Here is a 23,569-nt window from a genome sequence, read left to right as displayed (position 1 = left end):
TCAAACTTCATTGGTCGTGTTGTTTGCGCTTGATTCGACAAAAAAGAACCAGCTCAAAAGAGTCATTTGGTTTTGAATCAGACTACTCTGGTTGTGTTGTATGTGTTTGATTCGATAAAAAGAACCAGTTCATAAGAGTCATTTGGTTTTGAATCAGACTACACTGGTTGTGTTGTATGTGTTTGATTCGATAAAAAGAACCAGTTCATAAGAGTCATTTGGTTTTGAATCAGACTACACTGGTTGCGCTGTATGTGTTTGATTCGATAAAAAGAACCAGTTCATAAGAGTCATTTGGTTTTGAATCAGACTACACTGGTTGCGTTGTATGTGTTTGATTCGATAAAAAGAACCAGTTCATAAGAGTCATTTGGTTTTGAATCAGACTACACTGGTTGCGCTGTATGTGTTTGATTCGATAAAAAGAACCAGTTCATAAGAGTCATTTGGTTTTGAATCAGACTACACTGGTTGTGTTGTATGTGTTTGATTCGGAAAAAGAACCAGCGCATAAGAGTTGTGCATTGTTTTTAATGTATAATAAAGAATCAATTCAGAAGAGTCATTTGTTTTGGGAATCAATATCTTTACCCTACTGTATATTCAAGGATTTTAAGTATTGATACACTGTGTGTAAAATAAGTAAAGAAGTCCTGATCCATTTATACAGTCAGAAATGAGTGTCCAGCCATCTATTACACTGAGACTATAGACATGCACTGACTATATTCATTGAAGGTGACTTTGAAATGGCCATCCATCCCTTGATGAACCTTCATCCATCCCTTGTCATTTTCAATTCAGGAGAACGTCTGGCTGTGTGCCACGCTTTCATCAGAGGTATTTAATCCAAATATGATTATTTAAAAACAGCATTGCCCATATCCTCTATATTAGGTGGTCATTTACGCCATCACTGTCAGATATTAAGCTGTAATATCCGCAAGACTGAGGCCTATCAAAACAGTAATCACAGCTCATTATGGGCATCCATCAGAACCGTGTGACAGGATGAAGGGGCGGGGCTTCGGTCGACCAATCACAGCGCCTGTAGCTCTCCAGTAGCCAATCACAGAGAGCGCCTGGGAGAGATTTTGCATTCAAATCACGCCGCATGCACAGCGAAACCTCATTATCATTGGTCGTTTGTGCTCCAGCTTCCAATCAGCTCCAATCTGAGCACGGGAAGCTTTCACATGGCACAGTTTCAAAAAATAAATGGCTTCTGGAGAGTTACAGAGTACAGCCAGACGTTCCGGGCGACTTTTGAAAAATGATATTTGGTTTTCATATATCGCCACAGGTCTATTTGAATATGAGACACTTGGTTATGGATTCTTCTGGGTGTATGAATTATAAATACAGTTTAAAATGGTGGGGGAGAGAAAACCTAGTTAGTTTTTGAAGAGCTTTTGCCCGTTGCTGCCAAACACAGACTGGCTGTAATTTCCTTTGGCCATGATTGATGGCGTCCCATTGCTGGTGTCTGTCTTAGTTAAAGGCTCGGCATCACGGTGGCAGCTGTTTAATGCCCACCTTTTGTGTTTGTGTTTTTTTTTTTTTTTTTTTTATAATTGTTTATGATTTATAATATATTTCATTTTTATTATGTTTAATAATTTTACCGTTTTATATTTATTTTAATTTAATGCATTTTTTTTTTACTTGCTGGACATTATCATATGTCTCTTACTCTATTATTATTATTTTACAATTATTTATAATTTATAATATTTTTAATTTATAGTTTTATAATATATTATATTTGTATTTATAATGTATAATATGTTACTTTTTTATATTTATTTTATTTGTATTTATTTATTCATCATTTAATTTTTCTTCACTTTTTTCTAACTTGCTGGAACTTAGCATGTGTCCGTTACTCTATTATAATTTATTTTATTTTTTTTACAATTATTTATAATTTATAATATTTTTTATTTATAGTTTATAATATATTTGTAAATATTTATTATGTATAATAATGCTACATATTTATATTTTATCTGTATTTATGTATTATTAAATATTATTTATTTATTTTTTTCTAACTTAGGGTGTCTTTTTTTATTAATATTTTTTTACAGGTATTTATAGTATATAATATTAATTTAAAATATTTATAGTTTGTCATATTTATTTATTTATTTATTTATTTATTTATTTATTTATTTATAACTAATTTAGTGTCTTTGTTACTCACATGACCACTTTTTTTGTTCTTAACAATTAATTTATAATTTATAAAATTAATTCATAATATTTATTAATGCATTTATTTATTTATAACTTACTGGCATATGTGTATTTGTTACTCAGATGCCTATATTTGTTATTTACAATTCATTTTAATTTATTATATACATTTTAGATGGATGGATGGATGGATGGATGGATGGATGGATGGATGGATGGATGGATAGATAGATAGATAGATAGATAGATAGATGGATAGATGGATAGATGGATAGATAGATAGATAGAGGATAGATAGATAGATAGATAGAGGATAGATAGATAGATAGATAGAGGATAGATTGATTACTGGTCACCTGTGTTTGTTACTCACATGAATTTGAGGCACTTGATTCTGGATTCTGGATGTTCAGTTTCTAATGGCAGGGGAGAGTAAACCCAGTTAGTTGTTGAAGAGCGTTTGCTGGTTTCTGCCAAGCACAGACTGGCTGTGATTTCCTCTGGCCGTGACTGATGGATGGCATCATTTCACCGTCCCGCTGCAGGTGTCCGTCTCAGTTAAAGCAGGACGGGTTCTCTTCGCTCGGGCGTTTGCTCTCGGCCCTCACCGTGACTCCTCTTCCGTGTCGTGCCTTTTATGAATGCTTGATTGCGGCACAGATTACACATGACATCTATCTGTGTCACTGCATTCTCCCCTGTGATTGGCCGACGAGACCAATAGCTGGAAGGTGTCGAGAAACACCCCATTTATCTTGGTGTTAAAGCTATTTTCATAACACTATCTCGCTCAAATGATGTGTTACTTACAACCCCCCGTGATATAAATCTATATGATTATGATCCATATCCCGCACTGCTATTTGTACAAATGCAATATATCAAAAGAAGACTGATCTGTCATGATGTCTTATTGCTTTTCATAACGGTGTATCTGCCCTTAATGTCCTTATAAAATGACCTCTCTGGCAAACAAGCTGGTATTGTACAGAAATGCATCTTGAGAGGAATATTAGCATGAATTATGTTATTAGCCAGATATTGAACTGAAACTCAACAAGCACCAAATCTGAGTGAACTTAGTAATGTTTTACTAAGAGACATAGACTAGCTTATTAATTATGATACGGAAGATAATACAGTTTTATGGCCAGTAATAAATAATAAATACATTTTTTATTATTCCTAATTTATAATGTTTAAATTTAATTATTAAAATAAATATAATTATTTAGGATTATTGTGATTTAAAAAAAAAAATATTTATTTGTTATTTTATTTATTTATTTATTATATTTTTTTCTAACTTACTCCCCAGTGAACAAAAATGCAAAATATGTATTAATTGTTTTATAATTCCTAATTTATAATATTTTTTAAGATGTAATTATTAAAATAATTTAATATATTTTTTTATATTTATATATTTTATTTATTTATTTATTTATTTATTTATTTATTATTATTATTTATTTATTACAACTTACTCACCATTGAATAATGGAAAATACTATATAATAATGCAAAATACAGTTTTATGACCAGTAATATACTTTTTATAATCATGAATAATTTACAATATTTTAAATAAAATCCAAATTAATATTTATTGCATCTATTTATATGTATTTATTTTATTATTTAATAAAAAAAAACTTACCATTGGCAAAAATGTGAACTTAAGCATGTGTGTCTTTGTTATTCACATACATTTTTTTATAATCTAATAATTTATAATTTATAATAAATTGTGGCTTTATCATTTTATATTACATTTTATGTGTTTTATTTAATATTTATTTTGTTTCTAACTTAATGGCAATACTGGAATTTAGTGTGTGTGTTTTTTATTGCATGCCTTTAAAATAACTAGTTACTTTTTAATATTCATAATATTTTATGCTTACTGTACATTTGTATTTATTTATTTATTTATATATTATATAACTTGCTGGCAAACATGTAGTTGTGTACGTGTCTTTGTTACTCACATGCCGGTGTGTTTTTGCATATAGTGAGGTCGTCGACTGCCTTATTTATTGAAAGAAGTGTGTGTCCGTCTCTTGTAGCTCCTCCCGCTGTTAGCAATGTCAGACGGGCGTTTAGGAGTTAGCGGAGAGCTAAACAAGGGCGATTAAAGGACGGTGTGTAAGGCCTGCATGGTCAAACTGAGCCATAATAAATCCTATAAGGGAACATAACAATATCACTCCTCAAACAGGAGACTCGACTCCCAAACTTCTGAGTTTTGCGATAGCATGTGTCTGAGCTTATAATGTAATGCGTTACATAAGCATAAGATGCATTACCACTGGGTTAAACAGTTGATTATTTAATTATATATAACTTAGTAATGCATGAATCAGAAGTAGGTCTGTCAATCAACTGAAAATTATAGTCAAATTAATTATATGATATGCTGATTATTTCATCATTCCAGTTTTAACCAGGCACTAAATGCACTGAGTGAACGCCGTGAATGTTTAATTAAAGTCATTGTCATTCTTTCTGGCACAAACTCGTCTCCTTTATATGTAAATTAAGCTCATTATAGATTATAGCACCTTATTCACAGACGTCTGTGCTGTTCGACTGGTGCAATTAAAGTATGCTAGATCACACTCAATCAATATTTATTGACAGATTTATCAAAGATATTAAATTACTGTTGCAGATGAAAACATTGAATAGACATAAAATTACAAATTAATGTCTTGGGTAAAAAAAACAAAAACAGACAAATTTATTGTCACTTTTTTTATTGTCACAATGATTGTTATGTTAATAAATGTTATGTTGTGTGTTTGTACCCTATATATATATATAAAAACTGACCTTAACACATTTTTTTATATGATTAAAATATACTGGTGGTTATATATTTAAGACATATTATAATTGTAACCAATATATTGTCAATATAATTTAATTATCAGTATAAGTACAATTTAATTATGCAATTATTATAGTGATCAATTTAATGTAACTATTTCATTTTCAATAAATATGAAAAAATCTAATTGACAATAATTGATAAATTTTAAAATATTGTATTATTATGTTATATACATATATATATATATATATATATATATATATATATATATATATATATATATATATATATATATATATATATATATATATATATATATATATATATATATATATATATATATATATATATATATATATATATATATATATATACTGTATATGGAAAGATTATAGCTTAGAATAATTATAATTATTATTAATAATTTTTTAAATGATGTTTGCTAATCTTATATAAAAATATAACAGAATCCTGTGTCTATTAACCAACATTTGTACAGTTTATATTTCTTTCTCCAATATTTCAAAGCATCTTGGGTGTTAGTATTAACACCCCCCCCCCCCCACACACACACACACACACATCTGAATTTCGTGTGGCGCATTCGCACGGGATTAACGAATCCTGTGATTTTACTCGAATTTACTGACTTATCTCCCGGATTTGTTGTCGATAGGCTATTGCTTGGAAATGTCTTGTCGTTATTATAGGTCTAGCTGTATGATATATCATAAACAGAAGAATGTTCCTCACCGCATGCTGATATACATGTCATCCATCTCCATCTAATCACTCTTTTTCTTTTTTGCTCTTCTGATGGTTTTCAGATTTCTCTTTCTGCAAATTGTATAGTTGTGTGGTGTATAGCGATATGACCCAGCACCCAAAATACTATCAAAACACTCCAACGCAGCCTTTATTCTTCATGAAAGATGGATAAAAAAAGCACGTAGGAAACATAAACCTTGATAAAATGATATACGACCCACCAAATCACAGAGATGACGATTCGCACGGGACTAATATCATCACATGACCTCGGTGTTCGGCGAAATATGGTAGCTCATTTGCGGGGGAATTTTTACTTTACAAATTACACATTTTTTATCCATCTTTCCGTGAGCACTTAACCTCATAAAATAAATAAAAAAATCAAATAAAAAAATCTTTCCTTTCCTTTAAATCCTTGCGTATCGGGCTTATGCTACTCTGAACAATGCCTGAACTTCGTATTTTGAGCACTTCTTGCGTAGTTTTTTGCCTCTTCACGATGACTCGCTTAATTTAGTCCTAATTTGTAAGTCGCTTTGGACAAAAGCATCTGCTAAATGACTAAATGTAAATGTAAATTACAGACATGGCCGATTCGCGCGGGATTACGATCACAGACAACCTCCACAATTATTACAAATGACTAGAGGTCACCAGGTAATACTTATCCCGTGTGAATATAGTGCAGGCTTTCACACACCGAGAGCTGTATTTGACTGGGCTCACCCTCGCTGGTTTGATGTCGACACACGTGAGTTTGTTTGCTCCTGATGGCTCAGAGTCTGGTCTGATGTTGCTAACACCTGGTCTGGGCTGGCCCTCTCCACGGGTTGGCCTGTTCTGTGTTTCCTAGAGCCAGGCATTGGCCCACTACAAAGGCACCAAACACGCCAAGAAGCTGAAATCCTTGGACGCGCCGAAAAGCCTCAAACACAAGAGTTCGCCGGTCAGCAGGGAAAACACCGACAAGGATCCTCCTAAGAGCCTTTCTCCCTCGACCGGAAACACTGACAGAAAAGGTAAGAGAAGAGGCGTAACTCACTGTTACTGTCACTCATGCTTGCTTGAAGAAACTCCAAACCCTAAATATTAAACTGTTTAAAGGGATACTTCACCGCTGGAAAGATGAATGTGTATTTAAAATGGGTCATTTATGTAGAAGAAATATGAAATTATTTTTGAATTTGGAGCTTTCTAGACTGAGAAAAGCCAGAAAATGTATTTTTGGCTTATGTGGATAAAAGACAACAACTCCCAGAATGCACTTGCTTCGCTGCCCTACGAGGCCACGCCCAAGCCACGCCTACCGGTAAGAGAGCGGCTAGGCTACTAGTGAGTCTCCGTGACGAGTCTGCCCGGGATTTCGAGATCGCCCAAAATGTCCGGGATTCGGCTTTTGCGTCCTACAGTCGCCATTCATCATGTTTACTGTGGCGAGCAGGACGAGGCTGAGCCGCGGGAGAACGACGCGAGGCCGGCGGCGTGATTACTGAGACGCACCGGGTCTCGCATCTCTCACGGAGGAGCGGGAATTTTCTTAGCAATGTTAAAACGCACATCAACCGATCACTTGTTTAGCGTTCATGTAAACACTACATTCAGATTCACCAATCGGAATGAATTCAGTTAGTTTGAAGCAAAAGGTGTGCATGTAAACAATGAATGGCGACTGCAGAAAGCAAAAGCCGAATCCCGGACATTTTGGACGATCTCGACGGCCGGACATGTCCGGGAAAAAGAGGATGGTAACCCCCATTACTCGGCTTTCTCCACAGAACAAGAGCCTGTTAGCTTAGCTTCCAAAGAAAGATGGCTGACACTGTGTGTACATTCTGTGAGTGAGATCCCTCTATGGGCGGGCTGAACACATGCGGGACAGCGCCTCCTACTGGCTGTAGTCTCTCGCCTCTGGCCAGAAAATCCTCCGATGACGCAAAATTCCGATTTTTGCGTCATCAGAGGATTTTTTCCAGACAAAAAATACATAAATCTCTCGTCTCAGGGGGACATGAGGGAGGGAAGCACGGTAATTCGAAAATACTACAGGTTTTCTACTAATACAAAGCTAAATCCTGAAGTATCCCTTTAATGATGACTCAAATCTTGTGGCTTGAAGCAAAGCGCGTTGTTTCTTTTTTAAAGTGAGCATTTGCTTTTTTATTTATTTCAGGTTTATTTAACAGGGACAATGCACACTAATAATACATAAATAAATGTATAGTGTGCCAGAATTAGCCAAAAGGCTATTTTACATCTGCTGTCCCTGGACAGATCTTAATATGTCACACCTAAAATAGTGAAATAGTACATACAGGTTAATATGAATTTAATGATTGGCGGATGATAAAACAGCAAAAAAAAAAAATTATTATAAGACTTAAGGTGCATCACATTTAGCGTTGTTCAGGTCGCAGGTAAAAAATAAAGTTGTTGCAATGATTTTGCGTGCAATCTTTCAGCAAAAGAACGTGTCTCATTGGAGTCAAAATGATGATTTGTATAAAGAGCTGTATTTAATTGCACAAAAAAAACAAAAACAAAACAATGCATGTTGCATATAATACATTTTTCAAAGATTTATTGACAGTAAAATGGCAAAATAAACAGACTTAAGGTATAGTCGCATACATTTACCATTGGTTGGCAAAATTTTGCAGATTACAAAAAAGCGCGTCTGGATGTGATGAAATACAATGAGTGATAAAACATAAAATAAACATCCAAAGATATTCTGCTGGCTAGTGAACCAACCAACCCTGAATAAATCAATAAAATAATGATTCATATAGTAAATAATCGTGCAAAATACAAAGCTGTATTTAATTGCAAAAAACAAATGCGTGTAAACAACAACAAAAAAATAATAATTTTAAACTTGCAAAATACAATGAATGAAGAACTAAAGAAAAACTGCTCCAAAGCTGTGCAGTCGCAAACAAACCAACCTAAACACAAACAGCCTCTTAATAATGGACAGTTTTATACTATTGACGTTTTGCTAAGCTTTGCTAAGTTACGAATCTCCAGCCATGCAGAACATAAGCTTGAATCTGAAAGGAAATTTGCATAGGAAGAACGTCCATCAGGCGAAATTCTTGTGCCAATTTGCGCTGAAATTACTGAATTTTGCTCAGGAAATTGAATGGAGCAATGTTAACCGTGAGCACACCTTTACATCGAGTCAAATCTAAAGATCAGCAGCCGGTTGCATGAAACACCTGCGGCCGGTTGCATAAACATAGCCATAATGTTAAGACAGTGTCTTAAGTTCTAGTATGACCTACTAGCAGTTAGTCAGGGGCAGTCAGTTTTAGTTTTCCATATCAAAGTAGGCTTATCTACGTTTTTATGTAACTGATTTAAAAAAGCTATTAACCGTCTTAAAGAAAATAAATTGATGTCTAACTTGTAAGACTAGTCTTAGAGGTTTATGCAACCGGCCCCTGAAGTTCAGAAAACCCTGAGCAACAGTTCTGCTATGACTGAGGGTTTTCTTACTGTAACTGACGGGGTTTCTTGCATCTGGTCCCAGAATATCAGAAACTTGAGTCACCCAGAACGGTCGAGCATCAAAACGGCGAGTTTTGCACGAGCAAAGATCACTCCTAAAAATGTACGAATCTGTTTGAGTTCTGCTATTTATTGCTGTTTTGTGCTACGGAGGAAACATTCATCATATTTCCCTGGACAAGAGTTGACCTCCTCCTCTATTTCGGTCACAAAGATCTCTCTCTGAACTGGAAACAAGAAATATGTTCCAAGAATCGGCTTAAAGGCCATAATTTCTGTCCTAGGCGTCTCTCAGTATAATTTAGTTGATATTGCACTAGCACAGTACTTCATATTCATGTGCGCCGGTGGAAAATAGCCTGACGCTCACTTCAGGTTCTGGTTTTCATTGACCTCTCCTGGTCTTGATGTTCTTCCCCAGTGCAGTGAGGTTATATATCGCTCTCGTGGTTCATTATGACTCGTACTTCTGTTTCAGATGATCCAAAGTGTGTGTGTGTGTGTGTGTGTGTGTGTTATGGATCCAGGGGTTGGCTATATTCTCTGCAGGATCGCAGCTGGATCAGGCGGCTGGAGTTTAATTGCACAAAATTGTGTACGCAAGCACATTGTGAGATTAGGTGCACTCAACACATGTCTGGAACCTGTTCTGGAACCAATAATTTACTCCACTTCTTTTTTTTTTTTTTGTTCTGCTTGTTTAAGCCCAGCAGTCAAGTTCGCCCAATAAAAAAGTCTATTTGTACTCGAACACCTGGTGTAATCTAATTTACGGCTCTTTAAAGCAAACGTGTAGCCTGAAGTCAGGTTTGTGTTATAAAGCAAAGCCTCGTCTCGATGAGCCGGATGAAATGCCTTTGGTTAGACTCGTAGATGCAACAATAAACACATAAACACAAAAGATGCGCTAATGTTTCTGTTACCAGGAGTTGTTCTTGTCAACATTTTGGGGTGAAATCACTAAACCATTGCAACAGGTAAAAAAAAATACTGCAGAAACAAAGGATTTAATTAAGCTCTTTTTTTGTGTGTAAAAAAAAATTAGAAACACATTTTTTTTAAATCCTTTTTGTTTTACTGTAATGAAGTCAAAATGACGACTCGTATACAGTAGTGGCCAAAAGTGATGTCCAGCCTTGGAAAGTGACATCTTCACCCTTTATTCAAATATAAGTAAACATTTATTGAATATTTTGTCAGCATATTGCGTAGTTGTGCTTGGAGTCAGTTGTTTTGTTTGTGAAAATAATGCAATGAACAAATTGTGCTGACATCATTTCTGGCCAGGCTGTCATACAAACAAATTGTGAACGCATGCAAAAACAAGAGAGAACCAACAAAAATATGAATTACTGATTATGTTGTAGTCAATGGATGATTTTTCCTCTAAGCTTTTTGTTTTTCTGTGCATTAAAATAAACCTGCAGCTGCAGTATCTTCTTCTGCCAAATAACTTGATCAGATAAATACCGTGTTTTAAAGTGTTTTGTTCTTCGCTCATATTTAAAATATTTTAAAAAATATAAAACACCATAAAGGACTTTTGGCCACTTTTAGTTGTATGTATCACTTTTTTCTATTAACATTTTTTTGCATTTATTATTTCTTTGCATACATTGTTTTTTTGTTTTGTATGGTACAGCTTTGTATTTTGCTTCATTATTATCCAGTTTAAACAGGCACTAAATGTTCTAAAATAAGGATGCACTGTATTTAAATAAAGTAATTTTTATTCTCTCTAGTGCAAACATGCCTCCTTTCCAATGAGGCTCATTATTGATTGTGCCGTAATCATAAACCTCAGTGCAATCACAGTAAAGTACATTAGATTATGATAATGTGCATCCACTCTTTACTACTCAGAACCGTCCTGCAAGATTGGGATTTGCACCAAGCCCACTGCAGGTTTTGTGTGTATACGTTTGCGTCATTACCTAATTTGCATGAATGCGCTGCTAAAACAACTCGTGCACCACGTGCAAATAAATAGCGCTATCAGCAGAAGCAATTCATTTTAGTCAATTCTCCCCTTTGGATCTCCGGAATGGAAACGCAGGGATCGGTGACCTACCTCTACCGTTATCAGGAAACTAATCGAGCCGGTGTATTGTTTGCATTAATAAGGCTTGCGAATAAAGAAAGGCACCGTGACCCAGTTGAGTACGTGATCACGCAGGGCCAGAAAACCTCCCGATAAATCACGGCACATCACACAGAACGCAGCACAACACCCGACCGATTCGCAGAGTTTGCGGCGAGCCGGGCGTTTGTTTGTCAAAATGCCACTCGGTAATGAATATTAATGTGCGGAGATGTCAGAGAGATGAATTGTGGGGGCGGCTGAAAGCTGCATTATCTCCAGTTTATTTGCCACATGTAATGAATAGCAGAAGCTCAGACGCTAATAGATCGGCTTCAGAGAGCAGAAAGAAGCGCTGGAGATACTTTAATACATTTAATTCAAGGTTGTTGTTTTTTTTTCTCCCATTAAATAACAGTCAGGTTTGGGAAGTGAATAATGTGTGGGAAGAGAACATGTATGCATTTGAGTTGTTTGTTATATTCCACATTGATGTTTCGTCATTCTTAGTGAATCTCTTGGCTTGGGGCTTGTCTATAAACTTTAGCATGCAAATTATTTTGGACCTTGCAGTAAACACAGACTACAGGTCGTACAGGTCTGGGTGTATTTGAGAATAAAAGTTTAAAAAAAAAAAAGTTTATTTTTGAATTTAAATGTATTCATTCTTTACTTTAAGGTTAAAAGTTCATTTATACAAACATACACTATTATATATATATATATATATATATATATATATATATATATATATATATATATATATATATATATATATATATATATATATATATATATATATACAGGTTGGTCTGAGTATTTCAGAAACTGCTGATCTACTGGGATTTTCATGCACAATCATCTCTAGGGTTTACAGAGAATGGTTTGCATACCAATGTTACGGTTCTAGCAACAGTAACTCAAATAACCACTTGTTACATCCGAGGTCTGCAGAAGACCATCTCTGAACACACAACACGTCAAACCTAGAAGCAGAAGAACTACAGTAGCAGAAGACACACACCAGTGACACTCCTGTCAGATGAGAACAACAAACGGAGGATATGATTCACACACACTCAGCAAAACTGGACAATAGAGGATTGGAGAAACGTCGCCTGTTCTGATGAGTGTCGATTTCTGCTGCGATATTCAGATGGTAGAGTCAGAGTTTGGCGTGAACAACATGAGTATGGATCTGTCCTGCCTTATATCAGCGGATCAGGCTTCTGTGGTAATGGTGTGTTATGTGTTTTCTTGGCACACTCTGTGCCTCTTAGTACCAATTGAGCATTGATAAAACGACCTGAGTATTGTCCATCACTTTATGACCACAGTGTATCTTCTGATGGCTACTTCCAGCACAAACCTCAATCATCTCAGACTGGTGTCTTGATCATGACAGTGAGTTCACTAATCTCGATACAGCAGGTTTGGTATGTGGAGGAACGGGAGATTCACATCATGGATGAGCAGCTGATAAATCTGCAGCAACTGCATTGTGTGTGTGTGTGTGTGTGTTGTGGTAGATTTTTGGGTCTCGTCTACAATCGACGTCCCCTAATGTCTGCAGTCGACGTTTAGTCTATACTCGACTTCAGCTGAGTCTAATCCTATACCCTAGTGCGTCTACATATCGACATCGGCTGGGTGCTAATACTTGTTCCCTTAACTAGCTTACTTCCTGCGCTGGAATAATCGACAAACAGACCTCAGCAAATGTCCTGAGCAGTTCTCAGAGAATCTCCCACAAGAAGCAAGGCCGGAGGATCTCAGACAAATTCCAGTGAGAATCCCACCAGCTAACACGAATACAACAGTTTTTATAGAATAGGTAGGTATGGCAAAATGACATGAATTTGATTGGTTCTTCATATGCAAACCCTTCTGTTACTAGGTAAAGCAAACTTTGTTTTAATGATTACTTCATTGTTAATCACAAGGTTCTAACCTAGTCATCTGTCTAGTTTCATTTCCCATTTTTGTTATTTTTACATTCACACAACCAAAGTAAAAGGGGTATGGCAAAAATACAACATCCAAAAACACAGAATAGAATGTTTTAGTACATGGTGTTTCAAAGTGTTAGCATGTTAGGCCTAAAAAGGGTAGTAAGGTTAGATGTTAGAAACATTGTTAGTTTAATATACAGTTTACTATTTTATTAATTAAAAATGCTATCACAGTGTAAATAATTAACCTTAAGAATAATACTTTAACGTCCCCTGTATCAATAATTTCATCCCTTAAAACTCATCTTTGATCACAAAAATCAAATAAATTTTTTTCCGTGAAAAAAAACATTCTTCATGCCTTAAAATAGCTTTAATGTAACCCGACACCCTTGCCTCATTTAGTATTCGTGGTTCTATGAATATGCAAATGAGCCCCGCCTCCACTCACTCAGCTCAGAGATCCACTGATTGACGATCACACGTTGATCTGATTGGTTACAAGGTAGTTTGTGACGTCAGAAACACCAGCGATTTCAAAGTGTGTTTTTGAGACTGTCTTTGGTTCACTGCAGTTTTAAGGAGAAAATACTCAGCAATGGAGTCGACTTATGAATTTACACATGGTTTGTCTTAAAGCGTATTAAAAACACCACACAGACTTATAAACATCATTAAAAGCTGGATTTTCACCACAGGGGGACTTTAAGACTTTGGGAAGCAACAAAAGACATCCTGCTCTTCTGAATTTGCATGCATAAGAAGCTGCGTAGCTTGTTTTGTGAAGTCACTGAAAAAGTGCTTTACATTGTTATAGTTATTATTAGTAGTAGTAGCCTAAAAGTAATAGCAGCTTTGTCGAATATTATATTATATATATAAGTGAAGCATTATTGAGAGTAAAAGCTAGTTTACTTCCTTTTCCCTACTGCATCTAGAAAAATCAAGGCAAGAAAACCCAGGTATAGCGAGGCCACAGACTTATAATAGAAAAATGCAGCAAAAGTAAGAACTTGTCAAAGCTGAAAATAACATCTAATCAGTGAGACGGCAGCTCTGTCTGAGAGTTCGGTCACAGTGCCATCCTGTGATCTGAGGCTCGAGATGGACAGAGAAAGAGAGAGATGAGAAGATGAGTCAGCTGTGTGTGTGTGTGTGTGTGTGTGTGTGTGTGTGTGTGTGTGTGTGTGTGTGTGTGTGTGTGTGTGTGTGTGTGTGTGTGTGTGTGTGTGTGTGTGTGTGTGTGTGTGTGTGTGTGTGTGTGTGTGTGTGTGTGTGTGTGTGTGTGTGTGTGTGTGTGTGTGTGTGTGTGTGACGGAGATGCCTCCATCTCTCTGTTCCAGTCCAGTGCCGTAGGAAATGTACCCTGATATTAGCTATTAAAGAGCGGATTGTCAGGGGAGGGACGCCTGAGCTGCACAATACAGGCAGAAGGAGAAGAAGAGACTAATCACGTGATTCCCAAGGAAGAGACGCATCGAGAGACATGTTCGGGTGGGACTCGTTTTCCCGGAGGACGTCAGAGAAAATTGGGTAACACTTTGTCCTTGTTACATATGTTACATGTACTTACCATAGTAATAACAGTAAATTATGCATAATTACATGCAACCAACCCTCAATCAAATCCAAATCCTACCCTAACCCTATAGTAAGTACATGTAGTTGCTTAATATCACTCAGTACTTAAATATATAATTACACTGTAACAATGACACCTTAAAATAGTGTAACCGAAAATTGTTTCACAGGCTTATGGTGAAATGCACTTGAACTGCACCAAAGTCGTAAATACGAGTCGGAAGCTCGGGATTTTCTTTAAGAGTTTGGGGCGTGTCAGTGAGAAAAAAATAAATGTAGTATACCTCAATACTTAAAGGTATTTAGCAGTGATATTGTCAGGCTTTTCTGTTTACAACGAAGTAAGCTAATTGCCTGCACAAAATATGATAGCATTGTAATATAACAATACGTAACAGTAAAGTTTAAAGCGGCTTCATAAATTAATTAAAAACACAACGTACCGGATGCACATTCTTTGTTGTGAACGTGTAGAGTTAAAAACCATGCTGTATATTTGTGTAGTTAATTAAGAGATGGTGAACCACCATCTTACTCTGATAAAACACAACTTCCCAAATCATAAATCCGAATCTACCATTCCTGTTTCTCTCACACAATCCACATTGCATTGCAAATTGCTACTGTTTTCCAGTCAAATTCAAAGTCCTCTGAGAAACTGAGTCCTGTCCGAATGCGGATGTCCGCGATTGCCGATATTATGCTAAAGCTTCTCGTGTTTTTTGACCATACGTGCACCAATCTTCCGCATGTTTTCATTTCAGTATGAAATTAATAGAGGCAAATCACAGAAACTACTAAACCCCTTTTCAGACGTAATTGTTTCTGATGGGGACGTAAGATATTTTCAACATTTACAGGGGTTAGTCTGTGATTTTCTTGCCGTTCAAATCCAAAAGGTCTCTGTTTTTTTCATCACCCACGTAAACATATGGCTATATTTAGAAAGATTATTAGAACTATATATTTATCTTTATAGTTATCATCCTTGGTCCTTCAGTCTGTGAAAGAGCAGTGTACATTTCTTTTGGGAAGAGAGAACTTCAGTCATCAGAAAACCTGATGTGTTTTTCTCAGCGTCTCCACTCAGCCTTTCATACGCACCGGACTGGAAAAAACCCTTACAAACACACAATTACAGTCAGAGCTGATGATGATGCTGCGGAAAAAAACACAGATCCACAGATTTTCTTTTTATATTTTTGAAAGAAGTCTCTTCTGCTCAACAAGACTGCATTTATGTGATCAAAAATGCAGTAAAAACAGCAATATTGTGAAATATTATTACTACTTAAAATATCTGTTTTCTATGTGAATATATGTTAAAATGTCATTTATTTCTGTGATCAAAGCTGAATGTTCAGCATCATTACTCCAGTCTTCAGTGTCACATGATCCTTCAGAAATCATTATAATATGATGATTTGATGCTCAAGAAACATTTATGATTATTATCAATGTTGGAAACCATTGTGCTGATTCAGATCTTCGGGGGGGAAACAGTGATACATTTTATCAGGATTTTTGATGAATGGATAAATGGATGGATGGATGGGTGGATAAATGGATGGATGGATAAATGGATGGATGGATGGATGGATGGGTGGATAAATGGATGGATGGATGGATGGATGGATGGATGGATGGATGGATGGATGGATAAATGGATGGATGGTTGGATGGATGGATAAATGGATGGATGGATGGATAAAAGGATGGATGGATGGGTGGATAAATGGATGGGTGGAAAAATGGATGGATGGATGGATGGGTGGATGGATGGGTGGATAAATGGATGGATGGATGGATGGATGAATGGATGGATGGATAAATGGATAGATGGATGGATAAATGGATGGATGGATAAATAGATGGATAAATGGATGGATGGATAAATGGATGGATGGATAGATGGATAAATGGATGGATGGATGGATGGATGGATGGATGGATAAATGGATGGATGGATGGATGGATGGATAGATGGATAAATGGATAAATGGATAAATGGATGGATGGATGGATGGATGGATGGATGGATGGATAAATGGATGGATGGATGGATGGATAGATAAATGGATGGATGGATGGATGGATGGATGGATGGATGGATGGATAAATGGATGGATGGATGGATGGATAAATGGATGGATGGATGGATAGATAGATAAATGGATGGATGCAGCATTAATTTAAAAAACAACAATGAAATCCTCACTTTATTTGATCAAGGCTGAGGCTTCAGATGTGACAAACTTGTGAAATGATCAGTTTTCACTGAAGTTCAGTCTCAGAGATTAAACCTGTCTCTCTGTCCTGACCAGCCGTGACCGCTTTGAGCGGAAGGACATTTGTTGATTGCACCATAAAACTTCATGTGCCCAAAATCCCAATCGTACATGAAACATCAAATAACTTGAGATTGTCCGTGACTCCGAGTGTCATGTCACACACCAGGTGTGTGTTCAGTGTGGACAGATAAATTGCTTGTCATGAGAAACCTGTGGTGTCGCGTTGCTTTGGACACAGCGGCACAAATGACCTCCTTCAATGGTGTTTCACAGCGGCTATCACTCCGTATAAAATATGGCAATTTTCTAAACAAGATATTTAGGGCAATTAATAAAAAAACATAGGTCTGACAGGAATGTGTGGCCCTCGGGGACTGATTTCACAAGTCAGTGTGATTCATAATGGGGCGTAATCATTATAATTAGAGGGCTTAATCCAGCATCATGGTGAAAATGTAATCAGAACTCGAGGGAACTTTCTGATTAGTTGGTATAATAACGAGGGTAGAAGGATTATTGAGACGTGAGCTTATTACTGCCTGTAATTAAAGAGCAGAGATTGCCAGAGCGTTCAGCTATATCAGGAAGAGTGATAGAATGATGCTTTGAACGGCATGATGTAGGACCTCTTTGGGTTATATGTCATTCTTCACTGGGTTACACACACACACACACACACACACACACACACACACACACACACACACTGCCATTCAAAAGTTTGGGATCGGTACGATTTTTAATGTTTTTTAAAGAAGTCTCTTATGTTCACCAAGGCTGCATTTATTTGATAAAACATTTTTTTAAAAATTAAAATTGTGAAATATTATTATAATTTAAATTGACTGTTTTCTATGTGAATATATAGTAAAGTGTAATTTATTCCTGTGATCAAAGCTGAATTTTCAGCATCATTACTCCAGTCTTCAGTGTCACATGATCCTTCAGAAATCACTCTAATATGAGGATTTGATGCTCAAGAAACATTTATGATTATTATCAATGTTGAAAACAGTTGTGAACATCTTTTTCAGGATTCTTTGATGAATAGAAAGTTCAAAAGAACAGCATTTATCTGAAATAGAAAGCTTTTGCAACATTAAACACTACCCTTCAAAAGTTTGGGGTCAGTAAGAATTTCAAAAAGAAATCAATAGTTTTATTCAGCAAGGACGGATTAAATAGATAAAGAGTTACAGTAAGGACATTTATAATGTTACAAAAGATTCTATTTCAAATAAATGAAATAGAACTTTCTCCACAACTGTTTTCAACATTGATGATAATAATGAATGTTTTTTGAGCTTTTGTGAGTGGAAGAGACTTATTTTAAAGCCATTACAAATCTTACCGATCCCAAACTTTTGAAATGCATTATTTTATGCAATGCCGTTCAGGAGTTAAGTGTGTCCAGAAGTGTCGCAGAATGATTATTGACATGAAAATGAACTACATGGAATGAGGAAGCTGTTCTGTCACCGAGAGAGAGCAGTGTGATCAAGGCCATTAATGAGGGAACATTGATCTCTTTGTCTTTCTCCTTGGTTCATGGTCTGTCTGTGTCTCTTTCTCCTTGTTCTGGCGCACAGGTCAGCGCACCGCGGCTGTAGATCATCCCCACACTGACAGACAATCAAAGCCGTCTGTACTCTCTCAAATTACACTTTAATGACTTATTTTCACACACAAATGGTGCTCAGATTGATCACACATCGTAGTTTGGGTTGTATCGGACTTCCAGTGATCCGGGATTCAGGAAAACGAGGCTAATGCTCAGGTCAGCGCCTCATTTACTCTTTATCGGTCTTTCAAGGTGAATCTCCACAGAAACCGCAAATGACTTTGTGGGCTTTTTGACATTAGCAGTAAACTGATTAATTCTGAGCATAGACGTTTTAAATTGCCTCTTCATGACCTAAATTCTTTTAAATTAAAGAGGATATGCTTTTTTAGTGTGTAATGTTGCTGTTTGAGCATGAAAAAGCTTCAGTTCTTCTCTACATCAGTGTTTCTGAACTCTCTGAAACGCCTCCATTGCAGTCTTGAGTTTCTTCAGGGAACAAACGTCACAATATTCCTCATTTAAATAATTCATATGCAGAATAAAGGGGCGGGGCCTGGTTGAGTTAGTTAGTAGTGTGTTAAACTGGCGGTTATGGTAAGGGGCGGGACATTTCCCAAACACACTCGAAGCGCTCGACCAATCACAACACACTGATCCAGCCGACCAATCAGAGCACAGTGTGCTTTTTAGAAGGCGGGGCATATTTTGCTGTCAGTCAATTTTCATCAGCCTCAAATGAATGTGAGAGAAAAAAACTGTGCAATGCAAAATAGTATTACGCACGTCTTTCTATTGCATTATTCTCTTTGATTGTAGAAACTTACAGTTTACAGTACAGTACAGTAGTCTGATTCACACACAAATGTCTCATTTGAACCGGTTATTTTTAATGAATCAGTCAAAAATACATTATTTTGGATCCCAATCTCTTCTTGTCCGAAATGTGACCTCAAATAGTGTTTTGTTTGTTTAATGTTTAATGTATAATTATGACAAATTATCTGAAGGGTTTCCTCAAAGTACCAACATGAATCATTATGAAACTGGAGTCATTAAGTGGAATCTGATTCATAATTAGTTAAATTACCTGTGATTCACACTCCTATTGAAGACAGGACAATTCTTTCCAGATGATGGGCTCTTTCATAAACACAAACATCTTGGCACCGTATGTGTGTTTATACACGCACACACACACAGACACAGACACGCGCACACACTCACACTCACACACACACACACACACACACACACAGATACAGACACGCACATGCGCACACACTCACACACACACACACACACACACACACACACACACACACACACACACACACACACACACACACACACACACACACACATAAGGATTATTAGGAACACCATACTAATACTGTGTTTGACCCCCTTTCGCCTTCAGAACTGCCTTAATTCTACGTGGCATTGATTCAACAAGGTGCTGAAAGCATTCTTTAGAAATGTTGGCCCATATTGATAGGATAGCATCTTGCAGTTGATGGAGATTTGTGGGATGCACATCCAGGGCACGAAGCTCCCGTTCCACCACATCCCAAAGATGCTCTATTGGGTTGAGATCTGGTGACTGTGGGGGCCATTTTAGTACAGTGAACTCATTGTCATGTTCAAGAAACCAATTTGAAATGATTCGAGCTTTGTGACATGGTGCATTATCCTGCTGGAAGTAGCCATCAGAGGATGGGTATATGGTGGTCATAAAGGGATGGACATGGTCAGAAACAATGCTCAGGTAGGCCGTGGCATTTAAATGATGCCTAATTGGCACTAAGGGGCCTAAAGTGTGCCAAGAAAACATCCCCCACACCATTACACCACCACCACCAGCCTGCACAGTGGTAACAAGGCATGATGGATCCATGTTCTCATTCTGTTTACGCCAAATTCTGACTCTACCATCTGAATGTCTCAACAGAAATCGAGACTCATCAGACCAGGCAACATTTTTCCAGTCTTCAACTGTCCAATTTTGGTGAGCTCGTGCAAATTGTAGCCTCTTTTTCCTATTTGTAGTGGAGATGAGTGGTACCCGGTGGGGTCTTCTGCTGTTGTAGCCCATCCGCCTCAAGGTTGTGCGTGTTGTGGCTTCACAAGTGCTTTGCTGCATACCTCAGTTGTAACGAGTGGTTATTTCAGTCAAAGTTGCTCTTCTATCAGCTTGAATCAGTCGGCCCATTCTCCTCTGACCTCTAGCATCAACAAGGCATGTTCGCCCACAGGACTGCCGCATACTGGATGTTTTTCCCTTTTCACACCATCCTTTGTAAACCCTAGAAATGGTTGTGCGTGAAAATCCTAGTAACTGAGCAGATTGTGAAATACTCAGACCGGCCCGTCTGGCACCAACAACCATGCCATGCTCAAAATTGCTTAAATCACCTTTCTTTCCCATTCTGACATTCAGTTTGGAGTTCAGGAGATTGTCTTGACCAGGACCACACCCCTAAATGCATTGAAGCAACTGCCATGTGATTGGTTGATTTAGATAATTGCATTAATGAGAAATTGAACAGGTGTTCCTAATAATCCTTTAGGTTAGTGTATATATATATATATATATATATATTAGGGCTGTCAAAGTTAGCGCGTTAATAACGCGTTAACGCAAAATCATATTAACGGCACTAATTTTTTTAACGGGCGATTAACGCAGCGCATATTTTCTGTTTGACCCGTGGCCCAACCCCTAGTTGGAGAAATGGAGATACACCGTGTTGGCAACTTAGAGACATTGCAGACCCCTTTAGCGATTTTTTTTTTCCTTCAACAAAGCGCCCAAACCTTATTTAGTTTCTGAGAATCTACCGGTACCGCCGGTAGGCTACTGCTCTCTCAGCACGCGCGCGCGCGCGCCTCTCTCTCTCTCTCTCTCTCTCTCTCTCTCTCTCTCTCTCTCTCTCTCTCTCTCTCTCTCTCTCTCTCTCTCTCTCTCTCTCTCTCTCTCTCTGCGTCTCGCGGGGAGGAGCAGCGGTTTAATTCAGTTAAATAGATATTATGTTGCTTCTCTAATTTTACAAATATACACGGATATTGTCTTTAGCTTATGTGTATTTGATTTCACCAGACGACGGCTCGATTATCAGAATTTTTGTGCAGATTAGGCCTAACGTCTTGGAAGGGAGAACTGGTTATGTTTATTGGGTCGCGTTTCAGTCACCATTTCAAATTCATTCCGTTGTTTGACAACAGAAACAGTAAAATATACCAATGAAAACAGTTTTATTGAGAATTTAGCTTCATCAAAATGGGCACAGAGAGAGACAAACTACAATGTAATAATAAATGCTAAATGTACATTTAGCATTTTCAGAAGAGCTGCCCTGTCATGCAAAAATCTAAACATTTTTTTGTTAGTAAATTGCTCAGTGCAAAGAAAGAGAAGTAATGGGAACATGGCATTTCTTTGTTCTTTCTACATGTGTCTAATAGACATGAACAAGTTCTTTGAAAAAACATCTATGACCTTTGAAACATGTCTCGTCTTCATGCTCTATATTGACTATGGTTTCAATAATAAACATACATTTGCATAAAGCATCTATATTTATCCATGCCCACGTTGATTAGAGTATTACAAACTTGAAAAGTATTAATTTAAGGTATATTTAGAACAAATAAAAAAATGTGCGATTAAATGCGATTAATCACGAGTTAACTCACGACAATCATGCGATTAATCGATTAAAAAATTTAATCGATTGACAGCCCTAATATATATATATATATATATATATATATATATATATATATATATATATATATATATATATATATATATAATGTTTTCAGTAACTGAAGTAAAGCTTAAAAATATCATTAAATATATATTCAAAAATGTAACCAAAATAAATAAATATAGACTGAAATAAGTAATAAATATAATATAAATATAAAATAAACATTTTAAAATGACAAAAGCACAAAAAAAGAACAAAATTACTAAAACTTAAACTAAAGTAAATGAGAACTGAAAATGTAAAAATATCTAAAAATAAAAGCTAACTACTTTAATAGTGTGTAGCCAATACTAAAATAACAGTGTTTGCTGAGATGTTTTAATTCAGATATTCCTATGTTACGTTATAACAGTAGTTGTCTTACTGGTTGACAGTAACGACTGGTTTGTGTTTTTTTCCATCCAAACGCTCATCCGTGGAGTTTTGAGAAGAGCTCTTTTGGGTTTGTTTTGTCCACGGCTCTTACTTACAGTCGACTGAAGTGTTCGTGTCGCCGCTGCTGCAGATTTAATAGAAACTGGAGTGTAAATGAAGTTCTCGGTGCCGAGCCGTCACGGTCTACGATGCTTCTCTGTTGGGAGAGAAATGCCTAATTTTGCCAGTCCACAGCTTTCAACAAGCTAATCTCCTTTAGCCAGCCGGTGAGCCTTTCAACATGGATGAAGGACTCCGGGTCCATCACTTACACAACAAAACTATATGTGCAAGACTAATTGATCTCAGCTCCTGCGTCCCTTCCTCTGTTCTTTTACATCAGTCCAAAGAGGAGCTCTGGGAAAAATAAGAGACTCTACTTAACGGGTCACCAAAATAGAACGACATAATTCAGTATCGATTGAGTCCCCGGGGTCTGAAATGAAGAGAGCCTCGGTGTTATTACTGTACAAAGAGTTCAGACCCCTCAGACATCGATCTGAGCGCCCTGCCAAAGCCAGAGCTCATCTGGGAAAAATCAGCAGCATTTATCTTATTCTGTGCAATTAATTTCCATGTCGACCGCATTAGGTAACATTGG

At 36.7% G+C, this 23,569-nt stretch overlaps 1 protein-coding gene across 1 annotated transcript in view; it reads left to right on the top strand.

The window, feature by feature from the left end:
• The window catches only part of znf385d (zinc finger protein 385D), a 77,187-nt gene that overhangs the window by 38,525 nt on the left and 15,093 nt on the right, over window positions 1-23,569 (top strand). The window contains exon 4 of the mRNA XM_084088954.1: window positions 6,660-6,825. Within this exon, the coding sequence (XP_083945080.1) occupies window positions 6,660-6,825 (166 nt within the window). The remainder of the gene's footprint in view (window positions 1-6,659; window positions 6,826-23,569) is intronic.

The sequence above is a fragment of the Abramis brama genome, assembly GCF_963993115.1.
Source record: "Abramis brama genome assembly, chromosome: 17".
Classification (NCBI taxonomy): Eukaryota; Metazoa; Chordata; class Actinopteri; order Cypriniformes; family Leuciscidae; genus Abramis; species Abramis brama.
The sequence above is the reverse complement of the archived record's forward strand: the minus strand, read 5'-3'. Positions and strand labels throughout refer to the sequence as shown.